This window comes from Podarcis melisellensis (genome assembly GCF_964234715.1).
Source record: "Podarcis melisellensis genome assembly, chromosome: 12".
NCBI lineage: Eukaryota > Metazoa > Chordata > Lepidosauria > Squamata > Lacertidae > Podarcis > Podarcis melisellensis.
In genome coordinates, this window is record NC_138544.1 from 13,915,855 (window position 1) to 13,934,407 (window position 18,553).

At 43.2% G+C, this 18,553-nt stretch overlaps 2 protein-coding genes across 8 annotated transcripts in view; both read left to right on the forward strand.

Moving 5' to 3' along the window:
* Positions 1-284: 284 nt before the first annotated feature.
* Positions 285-5,120, forward strand: LOC309353604 (C-C chemokine receptor type 5-like). Of its 4 annotated transcripts, none has more exons than XM_081883044.1 (3): positions 354-372; positions 660-708; positions 3,930-5,120. In XM_081883044.1, exon 3 carries the CDS (start codon positions 3,938-3,940, stop codon positions 5,003-5,005), a length of 1,068 nt encoding a protein of 355 aa, XP_081739170.1. In that variant the 5' UTR covers positions 354-372; positions 660-708; positions 3,930-3,937; the 3' UTR covers positions 5,006-5,120. The 4 variants fall into 4 exon arrangements, with proteins under 4 accessions (XP_081739171.1, XP_081739170.1, XP_081739172.1 ...); XM_081883046.1 differs by lacking the exons at positions 354-372; positions 660-708 and adding exons at positions 381-397; positions 1,758-1,859; XM_081883043.1 differs by lacking the exon at positions 354-372 and adding an exon at positions 1,758-1,859 and having other exon boundaries at positions 385-708.
* Positions 5,121-8,181: 3,061 nt separating this feature from the next.
* LOC309353599 (C-C chemokine receptor type 5-like) overlaps positions 8,182-18,553 on the forward strand; it is a 113,747-nt gene continuing 103,375 nt past the window's right edge. For 2 of the 4 annotated variants that reach the window (XM_081883031.1, XM_081883032.1), the window contains exon 1: positions 9,077-9,767. The gene's annotated coding sequence lies outside the window, so the exon portion shown is untranslated. Of the gene's footprint in view, positions 9,768-18,553 lie in introns of all 4 variants that reach the window. The other 2 variants (XM_081883033.1, XR_014161940.1) reach the window with 2 other exon arrangements.

Genomic DNA, 18,553 nt, shown 5'->3' on the forward strand with positions numbered 1-18,553 from the left:
AAGCAACTCACTGAAAGACCATGTTGAAAGAATCATCCTCAATCTGGGCGACCCAGAGATGTTGCTGAAGTTTGGGGCCTCTGGTTTAGTGAGCACTTCTTGCATATTAAGCTTATACTTCATGGATTACTGAGACTCTTATATGAAGACACTGGGCCAGACGACACGGGGAGTGTTTGTTGTTGTTTTTTAAGTGGGTTAAATGAACAACCACATGTTCATGTTCACTTCTGGTTCAGGAGTGATATCCTTATCAGAATCCGCTGAGTGAGAAACCTTTTAACAGAACCCCTTAAAGTGAGCACTTGTCAGACAACCTTTCAAGGCAGGCAGTTTTGAAGACCACCTCGGAAATACTTTGTGAACAGTCCTGTGAGTTGATGGGAATGGATTTTTGGCAATTATTTGATTTGGCAACATAAACTGTAACTCAAAATTGTGCAATGAAAGTCTAGCAAGATGCTGTACTTCAGTTTTCAAAACCATCTGTAGTAGTACAGAAATAGCTTTTGCTGACCAAATGATTCCTGTTAGAAGGGAACTAGTCTTGATTTTGAGCAGCAATGTTTGGTGGCTAGAAATTTGCAGAACAATTCCTTCTTCACAGAGAAAAGGGCTATTTCTTACTTTCTGCTTTTTACAATGTTCCTGTTCCAAAGAATCTAGCTGTCGCCACCATCTTTTAAAAGCAAGCAACTTTGTAGATTGGTAAGTTAATTTAAGGGGGGGAGCACATGCCTTTATGTGAATAAACAGTGAAAAAGTCAACATAGATAGGAATGCTGCACGAATTTCTAAGCCTGTAAATTGACCAAGATGTAAAATATGTGAATATTGATATTAATGAACCAGTTAAAACTTTCCTGTTATGTTCATATTGTTCAGAACACTGGAATTCCATAGTCAGTTTTTGTAATCAAAGTCCTTTAATTTTCACATCCATTGCTAGATTTTACCAATGGTGCTAACATTTAAACTAATATACATGCCTTGGCTGCTTTTAATTGACACAAAAAATCGGGTCAATTAAAAACCTGCTTTTAATTGACCCAAATATCACTTTCCAGTACTCTTGAATGTGCAGATGAAGCTAAAGCTCCAATCCTATAGCCAGTTACCCATGCGTAAGCCCCACTGAATTCAATGTATATGTACAGGATTGCCCAGTGAATGTACAACTTGCCCCAGTTGGAGCTGATCCATTTACACAATTTCAGTGATGTGAAAGCAGAGTTTTGAAATTAGTATCAGCCTAGATCTTAAAACACTATCCGGAGGAAATGAATATGAAGGCGGAGTATTTTGAAAGTCGATCAGAGTTTTGTTTGTTTTGTTTTTAAAGTAAAGTAATATTCTGGATAGGTTAGCCAAAGTCTAATGAAAGCAGGACTTCTGCACTTTAATAGTCGTGTAAATGACCCTGAATATTAATTTATTAATTAATAAAATGTATACATCACTTGGTTGCAAAAAACAAACAAAAAGAAAACCAACACTCAAAGTGGTTTTGTATTATTAATATGAGGTTTTATAATACAAAAAGGAGTAAAGGACCCCTGGACGGTTAAGTCCAGTCAAAGGCAACTTTAAAAGTTACTGAAATGTGGTGTCCACTATTTGTGGTTTAGCAGCTGTGCCGGACATACAGTATCTATAATAAAACATGCCCTTGTTTTTAAATCTTTGAGACATATTTCTCCTTTTTGTTCTGCACTTCTGGGTACTTCCTTTTTCATGTTGTTTTCTCATTTCTGTAGTATCGTTTGTTGCCAAAGGCAACTGACATGCTGTAAAATGGCTGTTTTAACCATGTTTACTCAGAAGTTAATCCCACTGAATTCAGTGAGGCTTTCTCCCTGGTAAGTAGGGTTAGGATTTCAACCTTAACCTGCTTCCTGTTGTGAATTTTTAACTCATTATCGCTCCTTTCACTTGGTTAGAAGTGATCACTTTGCTATCTGCATATTTTGTTACTACTCCTTAAAGTCGTCTATTTCCCCCCAAAGTGGGAAGAACCAGCTGGATTCAACTGCCTATTTTTGACCACCCAAAGTCTTCATTTTCAATTAAATTTTAAATCCCTCTCAACATCAAACCATCCTTTTCTGCTGCCTAGCAGCATCTCTGCCCAATTGGCAGCATCTCTGATGTATTTCAGGCAGGATTCTCTCTCAACCCTGCCTGGAGACACCAGCGACTGAACCCGAGACCTTCTCCATGCAAAACCGATGCTGTAACACTGAGTTTTGGCCCTTCCAGAACTTTATACTGAACTACAATCCTAACCCCATTTATCTGGGAGTAAACACAGGTGGCGCTGTGGGTTAAACCACAGAGCCTAGGACTTGCCGATCAGAAAGTCAGCGGTTCGAATCCCCGTGACGGGGTGAGCTCCCTGCCAACCTAGCAGTTCGAAAACACGTCAAAGTGCAAGTAGATAAATAGGTATCACTCCGGCGGGAAGGTAAACGGCGTTTCCGTGAGCTGCTCTGGTTCGCCAGAAGCGGCTTAGTCATGCTGGCCACATAAAGCGAGATGAGCGCCGCAACCCCAGAGTCGGTCACGACTGGACCTAATGGTCAGGGGTCCCTTTACCTTTACCTTAAACCCCACTGAATTCAGTGGGAGCTACTTCTGAGCAGATAGTTTGGTTTGTAGCCATAGAAGGCTTTGGTGATGTGCTCTTAAAGTCACTTCATTCCTTTTGTTTTTAAGGTGTCATAAGAGTCTTCTGTTTGTGCAGAAGACTAACTGAGTGATCTGTTTGTTTATGCTGGAAGGGAACCCGAAGGAATGCAGTTGATTTGCAAATATCTGTTGGTGATTTTTGTGTCTATTGTGTGCTACACAAAAGAGAACATATATTTCTGCATGAACAAAAGACAAAATGGTACACAGACTTGTGCAATTGGAGGTTAACAGAAAATACCAGTTGAAAGTGGGAATGAATGGCAGAATGGATTGAGGTGTGTTTGAACATCGCTAACCAATAAAGACATTCAGTGGGAGAAGGTGGTCAGAAACACAATCAGAGCATTATAGGCAAATATGTTAACATCTGCAGGGCTCTGTCTCGGGTTTGCTGTTGTTCAACATCATTATAAACAACTTGGATGATGGTGTTCAGGGGATTCTTATCAAATTTGCAGATGACACCAAACTGGAAGGGGTAGGCAATGCCGCAGAAGATAGAAGTATATTTCAAGCTGACCTAAGCAGATTGGAGAACTGGGCTAAAACTAACAAAACAAATATCAAGAGGGTCAAATGTATGGTTCTAATCTTAGGCAGGAAGAACCAGCCACACAAATATAAGATGGGAGACACCTGGCTTGCCAGGAGCACATATGAAAAGGATCAAGGGTCTTAGTAGATCACAAGCTTAACACGAGTCTAGAGTGTGATGCAGCAGCAAAAAAAAAAAGCTAATGCTATTCTAGGCTGCATCAAAAGAAGTCTAAAGTCCAGAGGCTAGGAACCAAACCAATGCATTCAAGTTAAAAGGACAGGACATTTCAACTAAACACCAGAGAGTTTACTGACAGCGTGAGCTGTTTGACAGTGGAACAGGCTCTGAGAGATAGTGGTCTCTCCTTCTGTGGAGATTTTCAAGGAGAGGTTGACATGTGTGATCTAGTTGAGATTCCTGCATTGCAGAGGGTTTGACTATATGCCTCTATGATTCTATGATCCATTTCCCCCTCCCAGTTTTTTGTGTGTTTCTTTACGCTTATTCTTTATTCTTAATATTTAGACTGTCCGCCAATATCTTGAATCTCATAAGCAGACTTGTTTGCCAGTATCTTGATTCTCATAAGCAGACTGAATATTCAACATTAGCAATAGTTTTTTTAAATAAATAAATTATATGTTACAATAAAGTTTCATGCTGATATCCTATATGATGTATGTGAATTCTTTATTCTCAGGGAGGAAGATGGACGATTATATTGATTTGCCAGAAGATTATTATCTAACCACATCTTATTACTATGATACAGACGTAGCCCCAGTCCGCATCATGGCGGGGGAATCATTTGCGTCTTATGTTGTGCCACCGCTTTACTCTCTTGTGTTCATATTTGGCCTGTTGGGCAACTCACTGGTGCTGCTGATTCTCATCAGATACAAGAAGCTCAAGAACATGACCGATATCTACCTGCTCAATTTAGCCATCTCGGACTTGCTTTTTATCTTCTCGCTCCCATTTTGGGCTCATTACGCAGCCCGCCAGTGGGTATTTGGAGACGCAATGTGCAAAATTCTCTCTGGGGTCTATTGTGTAGGCTTCTACAGCGGAAGTTTTTTTATCATCCTTTTGACAATTGATAGATACCTAGCCATCGTCCACGCCGTGTTCGCATTAAAAGCCAGGACAATCACCTATGGCACCTTCACAAGCGTCGTCACTTGGGTTGTGGCCTTATTCGCCTCGGTGCCAGAATTTGTATTTCACCATGTTCAAACGGAATCTGGGAAGCACACATGTACCATTCATTATCCTTCAAAACATGAAAATGATTGGAAGCAATTTTTAACTTTAATGAGGGTTGTCTTGGGCCTAGCTCTTCCCGCAGTCATCATTGTCTTCTGTTACATGCAGATTATAAAGATTTTGATTAAGGGTAGAAATGAGAGAAAGCAGAAGGCTGTCAAGCTTATTTCTGTCATCATGATTGTTTACTTCCTTTTATGGATGCCATACAACATCACACTTTTGTTACAGACCTATCAAGATTCAATTTTCTCATGTGGCTTAAAAAATGATTGTGAGGGAAAGTTATCTGTAGCCATTGCTGTGACAGAGATCATTGCGATGATCCACTGTTGCATCAACCCTGTGATCTATGCCTTTGTGGGGGAGAAATTTAGGAAATATATCTCTATTTTTTCCCAGAGGTGTATGTTAGCTGTTCTCTGTACAGGTCGTGATCACCCTAGTTTAGACCGGTCTACTTCCTCCTACATGAGTACGACAGAACATGACATTTCTGTTGGTTTGTAAAGTGATTTCCAGTTGTGTGCTCTTTTAGTTTGTGTGCCTCTGTTTAGTTGTCATGCCTAAGGAGCAGGGGACTATCATGATGAACTCCTGCACATTAAAATTTATAAATATACTACTGCCAGGCTAGGCATGGTCAAATCTGTCAGTTTTCAATTTAAGCAAGTTTCTGATTTTTCCATTGTTATGTTTTGTTCTCTACATTTCCACAGCAGTTTGTGATTTTTAAAAAAATATAATTTCACCAGCATTTCCACTAATATCTTTTCTGTGCCATTTCTCCTAGCATAAACATTTTTGCAAATTGATTTTCTGTAATAGAATGCACTTTCATATGCCATTTTCACTAATGTGTGCATTCTAATGGACATTTTACATCCTAGCCTATGCATTTTTGTATGCATTAATTGGCCGAAGAAGTGAACTGCAAAATTTGGAAAAATGCACCTTTTCAAGGGTCTTGGTTCTTTCATTGCATTTGAAAGAACAAATTAAGTAGCCTTGTCCGAAAATGTGAACTGAATCTAATTTCTCCCCAATCCTTACAGATAGCACAGATCTGGGGAAATGTTTTGTTAGATTAGAAGAAATTAAAATTAAAATGCTGGTGGATTTTCTGGAGAAAATATATGCTGCGGGGAAGACTGTCTCACAAACCCGCAGATCGTCCGTGATCTGTCAGCTTGCATCAAGGTGCGAGTGGCAGGGATGCTGGGTCTAAGGGCAAAGAGCAACTGGCACTCTCCAAAGCGACTCCTACATGTAAGAGACACCTGTTTTTCATAATTATAAGATTGGGTGTGGGGGGGGGGACCAGGCATGTTCCAGATGGAGGAGAAAAAAGAAAAAAACCCTGCTAAATTATACAGTCGTTGGATGTTGAATTTCAGACTTTGAACAGACTCTCATCTTAAAACGTGGATTAAGGAGGTGAGCAACCACTATCTTTCCACACTTGCTATATTACATCATGATTTGGCGAAGCTCAGCCAGAAAGAATTTAATTACTTGAACGAAACACAAGAGGCGGAAATTATAACTGAATGCATGATATACAGCCCTCAAAAACTCTAAGAGAAGTTGGCAAAACCAGATGCAGTGGGTTGTCAGCACCCGGGGCAAGGCAAGTAATTTGCACCCCCTAACCCATGGATTTGCGCCCCCTAACCCGTGGATTTGCGCCCCCTAACCCTAAGCCCCAGATGTTGCGCCCGGTGCGGCCGGCCCCCCCTGCACCCCCCACACTACGCCACTGACCAGATGGAAACAAAATGGCGATCATTATTGCGCTTTTACAAAAAAAAGGGGGATTCTTATGGAAAAGAGCTCCTTTGGACTTAGGGTGTACTGTATTTCGTTCCAAAAGACATCTGCTTGTATAGATTATTTTTATGAATTATTGTGGACAGAAATTGTTGACAGAAAGACGGAGAGCGCTGGATCCCTGCCAGCTCTTCTAGGGCCCAGAAGAGTTTGGGGTGTGTGTGTCCTGTTGTTCTTGGAGGAATTTAAGTAATTTTCATATAATATGCAGCTGGGAAGCACGTCTCCCAATACAGCAATATATACAGACATATACGGACATCAGCTCATTAAAAGACATCGGGGGAGAAATTGTTGATTGGCCATTTATAAACTTTACCTTTGGAATGAAGCCCGGTGTCTTTAATGAGAACTTGACTAACAAAAGAGTGATAAGAGGACTGAATACCAAATAACTGGACAGTGAATAAGATGATGTAAAAAATGCCTATTGTGGGTTAACTTTGCTACAGAAGATGCGAGCCACAGAAGATGCGAGCCACAGAAACAACAGCTGATTAGACTGAGAATAAAAATGGATAATATTAGTTTTGAATTTGAAAAATACTGAAAATGCAGAGACATGAATGAGGATGATTATCTCTAGACATCTGTAACATGGGAAGTCCCAATAAATTTTTGATAATTGGAATATATAATTGGTGTATTGTTATTATTGTAATTTGGATTGATTTGCTTTAATTTGTCATTAATTGGAAGATTGTTATTGAAAATGAATATTTTTTTTAACAAAATAAAATATATGCTGTGAACTGATGTAGAAATGTGGACAGATGAGAAATGAGAAAAATGAGAAAATGGGGAAAAATTTGCACTTACCTTTTAAAGTGGTATCATTTCTATTCCCTCTCGCTTCAATATTTGCATGTTACAGTGTGCTGTTGTCATTATTCATCTACTGTGCCTTAAAAATGCCTTTTTTTAAAAAAAAATGCACTTTCTTCTACTGCAAAGATCTTCCCTTTGTGAAAGATCTGGAATAGATTCTCAATATTTTTATTTTTTTGGCATGTACAATCCCACTTTCTATGTGGAAGGGGTAGGGGTTGATGGGCATGGTTTTGGAGACACCTGTTTTGTGCCACTTCCATTTGACTGGTGCAAGCTGTCAGTATGTGAGCTATTTAGTTCAGAGGAGAGTTCAGGGATGAGCTGTAGTGGGCTATGGGGTTTCATGGAGACTTCAAGAGGCAAGCTCAGATGTAACTTAGTGTCAGTAGTTATCTAAATGTGCAGTGTCATTCCTGTGCATTAAAAACAACAACACAATGACCGCTCCCCGCTTAAAACGGGGGGTGGGGCACCCTTTGCGTGGACGCGTGCAGCCCCTAGATCTGGAGCGGCTCCAACAGCATAGGCTTGGCTTTGCCTTCCCTCAGGTGGGATACCTGGAGGTCTCCGCCTACCTCAGTCAGTTGTCCAATCCCACCTGGGGGAAGCGTTGCCAAGGAGACCAGGCCAGGTAGGGGAGGGATTACCTGCCCACACAACAGAGGGAGGATCTTACATGGGAATCCTCACTTGGCTCCAGAGCCAAGATGTAACTTAGTGTCAGTAGTTATCTAAATGTGCAGTGTCATTCCTGTGCATTAAAAACAACAACACAAAACTAACACATGTTGTTGATATCCATTTGTCTCCATTGCTGGGGGTGAAGTCAAACCACTGTGTTCACACCATCCAGGTGACCCCCCCTGGGGTGCAAGCCTGGGCAGTGTGTATGGAAGTTCTGGGTTGCCCGGATGACAAGACCCCTCTCTTGGCCTTGCTGATATGGTCCAAAGAAGAGCAATGTATTTAGCACCAGCTTAGCTGCAGGACTTGTCAGAAGAAGGTGTACAAAGCACCATCCAACCATCATTGGGACTCCACTCTGGATTTGTGTAGGGTTTACTCCTTAGACCTTTGTTCTCCCGAACGTATCCTGCAAAGCAGCGGAAGTTTAGGATCAGAGCTTTTCGCCTAACCTCTTCTAATCTCCTATACTTCCAAATGGTTAGAATTCTGGAATACTAGGCTTCCTGTACTGCCCTCACTCCCACAAAAGGGCTATCTCAGCATACATCCTCGTGACTAACATCTACTGGCTAGAGGAACAGGAGGGTACATAAGGGATGTGACCATAGCAACAGGACTTTTCTCAAATTGGGCACCACCCACCATTAATCTGGAAGTGGGGAAAAACAGAATCGGCTCCAAAATCACTCTTTAAAAGGTGGGATCAAAAAGCAACTGTGCCAGTATACATGGTAAGGGTGGAAAGCCCTGAGAGAACCTAAAACGCCAGAGATTCACACTTCTCTAGCTACTTAGAGATGCAGTCATACTGCTGAAGCTTGGGGCATTTGGTCAAGTGAGTACTTGCTGTGCATTAAGGCAGGGCCGGAGGAAGGGGGGTTGAGTGGGTGAGGGCCACCTGGGGTGTCACCACTGAGGGGGGAGACAAAATGCCAGGTGGCACTAGTTATGTACTGAAGTTCTCACCCTGGGCCAGCAGGGGGATACTGTAGATAGTTATGCAAATAAGGGATCGAAAGTGACGTTCAGTGATTGGATAGTTGTTACAGTAACGTTGTACTGGAGCTCTATATAAGCAGGCTGACTGAACCCTTCAGTTCAGTTCTGTCCTGGCCTGTGAATAAACAAGAGCTGTTTGAAGAATCGCTGTGTCGTCTGATATGTTCACCCACAACTTAACAGCACTCACCGCCCCTGAGCCACACGTCCAGGCGGTCCGCCCTCTGCCTCCCCCCCAGCTGTAGGGCGGCTGAGTGGGAGGAGGCAGGCAGACTCCAGAGGCCCCGCGGTGCGCCCTGCCCCTATGTGCAGCTCGCCCTGCCCTGGGTGCACCACTCCAGGTGCCTGAGCAACCTTCCTCCGCCGCTGCATTAAGGCCAGCCTTCAAGGACTTCTGAGACTCTTGCATGAACATTGGGCAAGGCAGCTCTGAAGACCGCCTCGGAAGTCTTATATAAGCAGCTCTGCAAGTTCTTTGGAGTGTGTTAAATGAACAACCAGATGCTGATGATACCATTATCAGTAATCCACAGAGTGAAAAACCCTTAAATGGAACCCATTTCCTATGTGAAAAAAATATGTGGTTTCATAAAGACATTGAACAGCAAAATTGATAGATGAAGATTTTTCTTCGTTGTATTTTTGTGTTTTACAGCATGGGCTGTAATCCAAGTTTGTGCAATTGAAGTCCGCGGAGGAGTAAGATGCACTGCAGTTTTTAAAATCCTCTGCTGAGTTTTGCTAGCCTGCTAAACAATTATTTTTAGAAGGAGGGAACTGTTTCTTTATCTTTTTTTTTTTAAGAAAGGAGAAACATTTGTTCACTATAAATTTGCAGAACAAGTATTTCTTCACACAGGAAGGTGTTTTTTTTTACAACGTGCCTGATCACCAGCATCACTGAAAAGCAAGCAATTGTAAATTGGTAAGTAAATTTAAGTTGGGGGGGTTTGCATTTATATATATTAATTATAAGCAAAAAAAGAGTTAACAATGATTAGGAATGATGCATGAAAGTAACCTACCTGGATGTAAAAAAGGCAGTTATTACAAACCCTGAAAACTGACGATTAATATTGATGACCCTTTCTTTACGTTCATATTGTTCAGAAAAAAAGCCATAAAGACCGAATTGGGTTTTTCTGCCATTTAAAAAAATTATCTTTGGCTAGATGCAGTTAATAGTTTTTCAGTAGCTTGAATGCGATATGAAAGAGCTATTGTTTCTTGTTTCTTCTCTGCAGTGAGGTATCCAATCAGATAGTTGTCCCAAATTTTGACAAGAGAATACGCAAGGCTGTGGGCGGTTGCTCCCCAGGCAAAAATAGCAAAATTCTTTCCTCTTTAAATCTTGGGTGTCATTTATTCACGTGCATATGCAGACTGAGGGCCATTTCACAACAAAATTTAAAAATTCCTTCCAGTAGCACCTTAGAGACCAACTAAGTTTGTTATACACTGAAACAGAAGTGTATCTGAAGAAGTGTGAATGCACATGAAAGCTCATACCAATAACAAACTTAGTTGGGTCTCAAAGGTGCTACTGGAAGGAATTTTTTTATTTTGTTTCGACTACAGCAGACCAACACAGCTACCTACCTGTAACTACTCCGATGTGAGTAATACTGCAAAAAATGTGCATCTAATAGTGTACAACTTTCTTGGTTATCATAGCAGGCTGCCGCAGGTACATGCCTTTCACATGACGGTGTAAATATGGACCACGTGCTATTTTCTGATATTTTGTTAATAGGGAAGTTTGCTGTTTAACTGTGTGTCATTTTAAATGCATGGTACGATAACGATTTTGAATGAAAAAGAGGAGTCTTACTATTGGATCAGCAAAATGCCCATCACTTTGGGCACCAGAGGAGAGACCTGAATGTTGCCGGGAAACCTGTGGACATCTATGCGCTCCACTTGTGGGCACATCTCCCCATGGAATTCGTGCTAGGAAGGGCAGGCTATTCGGCAAGCAGATTTTGCCCTCGCTCCAACAACGCCCCCTAAAATGTTGCAGGGTTTTCCCATAGGAATGAATGGCTACTATCTGTTTAAGTGGAATAAATTAAAGGGAAGCCATAGCTATCTGCTCCCTGCACCTCGGCATCCTAGCCTTCAGGGGAAATGACTGTAGCTCAGAGAGTGTGTGTCTGTTTTCCATGTAAAAGGTCCCAGGTCTGATCTCTGGCATCTCTGGTTGGTGATGGAAATAACCCTTTATGAAAACCCTGTCAGTGTAGTACTGAACTAGATAGTATTTGTTTGTGTAGTACTGAACTAGATAGTATTAATGGTCTGATTTGGCATTAGGAAGCTTCCTTTTTCATTTTTTTTAAATTCAAAATTATAACAAGACATATTATCCAAAAACATATCATCCTTGTTTTCCCCCCCCCATTTTTCCTCCCTCCCCCTCCCACACAAACCCCCCACCCCACCCCCCGACTTCCCTCAGTTCCAGTCTTTGGTTTCTCTGAGACTGCTGTTTTCTGCATGTTACAAAGTTGTATAGATCCTCAAACTATTTAGCTGATATTATCAATAAAAGGTTTGTGAATGTTTATTCAAAACCTGCCAAGCAGTCCAGTTCGCTTTGTTGCGTCTTCAGATACTTTGTAAAGGATTCCCATTCATCCTTAAAGTCACAGTTATCCTTGTCCTGTAGCTTATATGTCAGTTTTGCCAGTTCTGCATAGTCCATCAATTTTTCTTGCCATGATTCTTTAGTTGGGGTTTCTTCAGTCTTCCATCCTTATGATACCAGAACTCTCGCGGCCGTTGTCGCATACATGAAGATGTTTTTCAACTTTTTTGACAGGTCTTTCCCCACAATCCCCAACAAAAATGCCTCGGGTTTTTAAACAAATGTTAAATGGAACATTTTCTTCAATTTGTTGTATATCGTTTCCCAAATTTTTAAAATTACCTTACAATCCCACCACATATGATAAAATGTCCCCTCCTTTTCCTTACACTTCCAACATATCTTTGAACTAGTTTTGTACATTTTCCCTAACTGCATTGGAGCATTAGGAAGCTTCCTATACTCTCATCAAAGCCTTCATTTACACAGGCTTCATAGCTCCATCCTGGGTTTTCCAATCCTGCTTTGGTGCTGTTTTTCTAGAAAAGTTGGTGCCAGAACTCACCACGAACTTCTCCCGTGTTCTCTTAGAATGGCAACGGCACCCACCTGAGAGGTGCCAGAGCTGAGATCCGATGAGCTGGCTGAAAAAGGAAAAGCCCTGGTTCTAGCATTGGTTATTTAGAATGAGCGTGAGCTATGAGCCACGGTCTTCCCAGTCACACCCCAACTTTAAAGCTGCTACATGTCTATCAAGCACAACGCTAACTCAGTGTTCAAAGACAGAGGTGAGAAAGTGGAATGATTTAGTTGCAAACCAGGCATAGCTGTCAAATTTCCCCTTTTCTTGAGAGGAATCCTATTCAGAATAAGGGAATTTCCCTTAAAAAAGGGGAAAAGTTAACAGCTATGAAACCAGGCCGCATCCAGTTCACCTTTGGGTCCATTCACCACAGTGCTTGAAGTGGGAAGAAAAAGAGGGTGTGTTAGTATTTTGTCTGCTTTTCGTTTCGTTCTGTTTTTGATCTGTTTGGAAAGAATTAGGGTGGCATCCCACTCCGTGCCAACCAACTGTGAGCACTGCATTTAAGGAAAGGGGTCAGGAGTGTCTCACCCATTATATCTCAAACGCAATGCACTTATTGCTATTCTCTTTCTAGCCAACTCTATGGTTATGAACTCTATGGTCCATAACATGATGACAATCATTGGGCCAAGCATACTAGAGTGGAGGCCCCAGAAGGAAGCCCCACTGAGTTCAAACATGTATTAGAACTGGTCGGCTTCTGACTGTTCTAAGAAAGGGTTTACTAGGTCTATGTACTAAGTAAAGGTAAAGGTAAAGGGACCCCTGACCATTAAGTCCCATTACAGATGACTCTGGGGTTGCGGTGCTCATCTCGTTTTACTGGCCGAGGGAGCCGGCGTTTGTCCGCAGACAGCTTCCAGGTCATGTGGCCAGCAGGACTAAGCCGCTTCTGGTGAAGCATAGCAGCGCACGGAAACGCCGTTTACCTTCCTGCTGGAACGATACCTATTTATCTACTTGCACTTGACGTGCTTTCGAACTGCTAGGTTGGCAGGAGCTCACCCCGTCGTGGGGATTCGAACCGCCGACCTTCTGATCGGCAAGCCCTAGGCTCTGTGGTTTAGACCACAGCGCCACCCGCGTCCCTTATGTACTAAGTATGCATGGTAAAATCAGCAGCCTCTTTGCTAAAAAAGAAAGGGGTGGGTGACAGATTTTATACCATTGCTGTCACCATTATAAAGTGAAAACAAACACAACGCGGTTAGAACGTGGTGCTGATAATGCCAAGGTTTCAGGTTCAATCCTCATATTGGACAGCTGCATATTCCTGCACTGCAGGGGGTTAGACTAGATGATCCTCAGGGTCCCTTCCAACTCTACAATTCTATGCTTCTAACAAATGCTGCTAAAACACAAGGCCTGTTTTGCAATTGGAAATACTCGAAAACAAGCCTCTCAGCCTCGCTGAAAATGTTGCCTTCCTCCCTACGGAAATCTGAAATATCATCCTTGCAAAAGCACCATTATCTTTGAGTCACAGCTTCTCTAACCAACCCCACCCTGTGTTCTGTGATATGGAGATAACGAGGTATCTTACACAGTTGTGAGGAAGATTACGTGTGTGTGTGTGTGTGTGTGTGTGTGTGTGTGTGTGTGTGTGTGTAACACTTTCAATACCCTCACTTGCTGTAACTGCAATATCTATTGAATATTTATTGCTATTTACTTTGCCCTGGTTACTTCAGGTTGAAAATTCTACATTGTGTACACTGAATATTCTAGTTACACTGTTGAGATTCTCCTAGAGGAAAGGTGGCCAGCATATACCTTCAGTTTTGAAAGTGTACAAAGCCAAAATAGTTACCAAGATTAGGTGCAGACTTCTGCTTTGGATACTGGGGATTAATGAATCCCTGCGGGGAAAGATCTTTTGTATCCCATATATGCAGCTAATGAAATTGGTAGCAAGCATTTGTTCTTTGGAAACAATGGTACAGTCTCTTTCAATGGGTTATTGGCACCACCAATATCTATCCCCCTTAGATTTGGGCTATGAATCCCTGGCTTTGCTTGATGATGATTCCTCCTGGCTCAAGCTAGTTAACAGCCATGTTAACACTATCAGCTGTTGACCACCCCATCTTCTGCCGCTTTGGTTAGAAAAACCAGCTGCCTGCATTAAAGAAAGACTTCTGGATCTTAGCTTGCAAAATTAATTTGCTCTGGCAAATGAGGTTTGCCCACCTCTATACATCAAACCTAGACAGCATCTTAAAAAGCAGAGACATCACCTTGCCAACAAAGGCCCGTATAGTTAAAGCTATGGTTTTCCCAGTAGTGATGTATGGAAGTGAGAGCTGGACCATAAAGAAGGCTGATTGCTGAAGAATTGATGCTTTTGAATTATGGTGCTGGAGGAGACTCTTGAGAGTCCCATGGACTGCAAGAAGATCAAACCTATCCATTCTGAAGGAAATCAGCCCTGAGTGCTCACTGGAAGGACAGATCCTGAAGCTGAGGCTCCAATACCTCATGAGAAGAGAAGACTCCCTGGAAAAGACCCTGATGTTGGGAAAGATGGAGGGCACAAGGAGAAGGGGATGACAGAGGACGAGATGGTTGGACAGTGTTCTTGAAGCTACCAGCATGAGTTTGGCCAAACTGCGGGAGGCAGTGGAAGACAGGAGTGCCTGGTATGCTCTGGTCCATGGGGTCACGAAGAGTCAGACACGACTAAATGACTAAACAACAACAACATACATTGAATGCAACCTAGCATTAATTATTTGCATGACTGGTGTTTAGCAACATTAAATATTCCTAGAGAGAGTCTAGTCAGTGGCTATGCTCAATGTTTTGTCTTCAGCATTTATGGAAGGTTGATGCACTTGTCTATCTTGGCACATGAGTTTGCAAAAGCGGGTCAGTCAAAATTTTAGCATGTGTTATTAATTAATTAACAGGAAACTCTGGGAACTGCAGTTCTGGAAGTAGGGATGGAATGGTCTGTGTGTGTGTGTGTGTGTGTGTGTGTGTGTGTGTGTACCTAACTGATAATTCTTTGCATACTCATTAAACTACTGTTCCCATGAATCTTTGCAGAACACCATCACAGTTAAACTGGTATAGAGGCCATTATCAGGAGGCGTTTTGCTGATCATTTCCTTGGGAAAATGTATGTGCACAGACATGAAGGCAATTTAAACTATTACGTTCAATCCATTCCTGACACAGAAAGACATCTTTCCCATAGAAAGCATATGCATTTTAAGAGTGGAAATGTAACCATTGGAACAGTTGCTCCATGGCTGTTTACGTGGCTAGGATTGCACCATAAATCTTCAGTTAAATTATTGCAACAGTGCCTTCTTTCTGATTTTGTTAGTTCATTTCTGTAGCCTCACTGTGCCATCTTTTCACAAGAATTCATTATTCATGCTCATGTAGGATGCACTGCACAAACATCTCTTTTTGAAAGTTATAAAGGTACAGTCTACCAACCAAGAACAACACTTCCAATAATAATAATAATTAATAATAATTATTATTTATTATTTATACCCCGCCCATCTGGCTGGGTTTCCCCAGCCACTCTGGGCGGCTTCCAACAGAATATTAAAATACAATAGTCTATTAAACATTAAAGCTTCCCTAAACAGGGCTGCCTTCAGATGTCTTCTAAAAGCCTAGTAGTTGTTTTTCTCCTTGACATCTGGTGGGAGGGCGTTCCACAGGGCGGGTGCCACTACGAAGAAGGCCCTCTGCCTGCTTCCCTGTAACTTGGCTTCTCGCAGTGAGGGAACTGTCAGAAGGCCCTTGGCACTGGAGCTCAGTGTCCAGGCAGAACGATAGGGGTGGAGACGCTCCTTCTGGTATACTGGACCAAGGCCATTTAGGGCTTTAAAGGTCAGCACCAACACTTTGAATTGTGCTCGGAAACGTACTGGGAGCCAGTGTAGGTCTTTCAAGACTGGTGTTATGTGGGCTTGGCGGCCGCTCCCAGTCACCAGTCTAGCTACCGCATTCTGGATTAGTTGTAGTTTCTGGCTCAGCTTCAAAGGTAGCTCCATGTAGAGCGCATTGCAGTAGCCCAAGCAGGAGATAACTAAAGCATGCACCACTCTGGCAAGACAGTCCACGGGCAGGTAGGGCCTCAGAATTGACCGGTGCCTCCATGGACAGCTGTGAGTCCAAAATGACTCCCAGGCTGCGCACCTGGTCCTTCAGGGGCACAGTTCCCCCATTCAGGACTCAGGACCGGGGAGTCCTCCACACCTGCCCGCCTCCTGTCCCCCCAAAAACAGTACTTCTGTCTTGTCAGGAGTCAACCTCAATCCGTTAGTCGCCATCCATCCTCCGACCGCCTCCAGACACTCACACAGGACCTTCACTGCCTTCACTGGTTCTGATTTGAAAGAGAGGTAGAGCTGGGTATCATCTGCATACTGATGAACACCCAGCTTCCAAGAGTTTTAGGGCTGCTTCAGAAATTATCTAGGTAACAAATGAGCATGTCCTGATGAGTATGTTCTACAGCAGGGATGATAAACCTATGAGCCACATTTGCACCTAGCAAATGTGCCTGTCCTGATATGAGGACATTCTGTAACAGAGATGGTGAATCTCTGACCCTCCAGATGTTGTTGTACTGCAGCACCCAAGCCTTCATCATGCCAGCTGAAGATGATGAGTCAACAACCTCTGGAGGCACAGAGGTTTCCCATCAGCGTGGTGTAGGAAGCCATGACCAATTGTTTATTCCTGTGCCATGGAGTTGCAGGAAACATTTATTTCCAAACACAAATAGTAGGGCAAAGAACTGCAAAAAGTATTTCGGGAGTCCTAAGGAGGTTGAGATTTGGCTTCCATCAGCAGCCCTTTGTGCAACGTGGCAAAGTGCTCTTGAAACCAAGTCAGTTCTTTCTCTTGCTGCTGATTTTTAACTAAAGCAGCCTCGGGAAACTTTTAAAGTTCGAATTAAGGGGCACCTTGATTTGTTTAACTCAAAATTCACACACACCAGCTTTCCCCCCCCGTGTGTAGGGCAGGAAAGTAAAAACTAAAAAGTAAGGGGAAATGTGTGTGTGTCTTATGGGGTGAATGCAGGCTGCGCAGCGCTCCCTCTCGCTGTTCTAGCTTCTGGCTTAGCCGTGCGAAGCCTCCTCAGGGCAGTGGGAGCCTTCATCCTGCTGCCCTGAGGCTTCACACAGCTATCCCAAGAACCCAGAACAGCCTTCATCCCGGGCTGCCCTTTCCCTCCCCAGGGAAAAGCCTGCAAGTGCCGCACACATGCTCCACGCGGCTCGTGAAAGGGAGCGCTGAGCAGAGCCTGGGATGCATACCGGTTATGCTCAGCGCTCCCTTTAAAGAATTTTTTTTTCTTGCATTCATCCTCTAAGAACTTGGTGCGTCTTATGGTCAGGAGCGAAAAAATATGGCAGTTGGGTGGGGAACAGATTATTTTATTTAATAACATTGATTTACTGGCTTGGTTGTAGAAGGGTTAAGTAGCCCCTATCTCTACCATTCTTTACTCAAACCAGCTGTAAGGCAGGGTGGGGTTCAGGCTGGCTCTGCTCTAGGAATGAACACAAGAGTTCTAAAGCTGCTTTGGCAAGGAACTAGCAGAAACTGAGCCCTTGTATAGTGGCTGGCGGCCCCTATGCCGCAAGATGCTGCTTGACTTCTAGGGGGTCCAGCCTTCTCCAGTAATCTCCTACTGAGACGGACTTCTTCCGCAGTGGATCCCTCCCAGATGGGTGGGGAAGCAATGGCTCTGCACATTCATCTGGTGCAGTGGTTCTCGGGCTGCTCCTGTGTGTTAGAATCATAGAATCATAGAGTTGGAAGAGACCACAAGGGCCATCGAGTCCAACCCCCTGCCAAGCAGGAAACACCATCAAAGCACTCCTGACATATGGTTGTCAAGCCTCTGCTTAAAGACCTCCAAAGAAGGAGACTCCACCACACTCCTTGGCAGCAAATTCCACTGTCGAACAGCTCTTGCTGTCAGGATGTTCTTCCTAAAGTTTAGGTGGAATCTTCTTTCTTGTAGTTTGGATCCATTGCTCCGTGTCCGCTTCTCTGGAGCAGCAGAAAACAACCTTTCTCCCTCCTCTATGTGACATCCTTTTATATATTTGAACATGGCTATCATATCACCCCTTAACCTCCTCTTCTCCAGGCTAAACATGCCCAGCTCCCTTAGCCATTCCTCATAAGGCATCGTTTCCAGGCCTTTGACCATTTTGGTTGCCCTCCTCTGGACACGTTCCAGTTTGTCAGTGTCCTTCTTGAACTGTGGTGCCCAGAACTGGACACAGTACTCCAGGTGAGGTCTGACCAGAGCAGAATACAGTGGCACTATTACTTCCCTTGATCTAGATGCTATACTCCTATTGATGCAGCCCAGAATTGCAGTGTTGCCACCCTGCTTTCAGGGTTGGAGTGTTCACTTTCATCACCCAGTGAACAGGCACCTGACTCTTGCTTCCTGACGCACACTAGCTGGTCAGACCAATGCCGGCAGCAGCAACTGCTTGCAAGCTAAGGAAAGGCGGCATGACGACAGAGAAATGGGTGGAGGGACAGA

Bases quoted from the DNA above. Each gene is read 5' to 3' on its own strand.
- LOC309353604 (XM_081883045.1), top strand. From the start codon at position 3,938: ATGGACGATTATATTGATTTGCCAGAAGATTATTATCTAACCACATCT.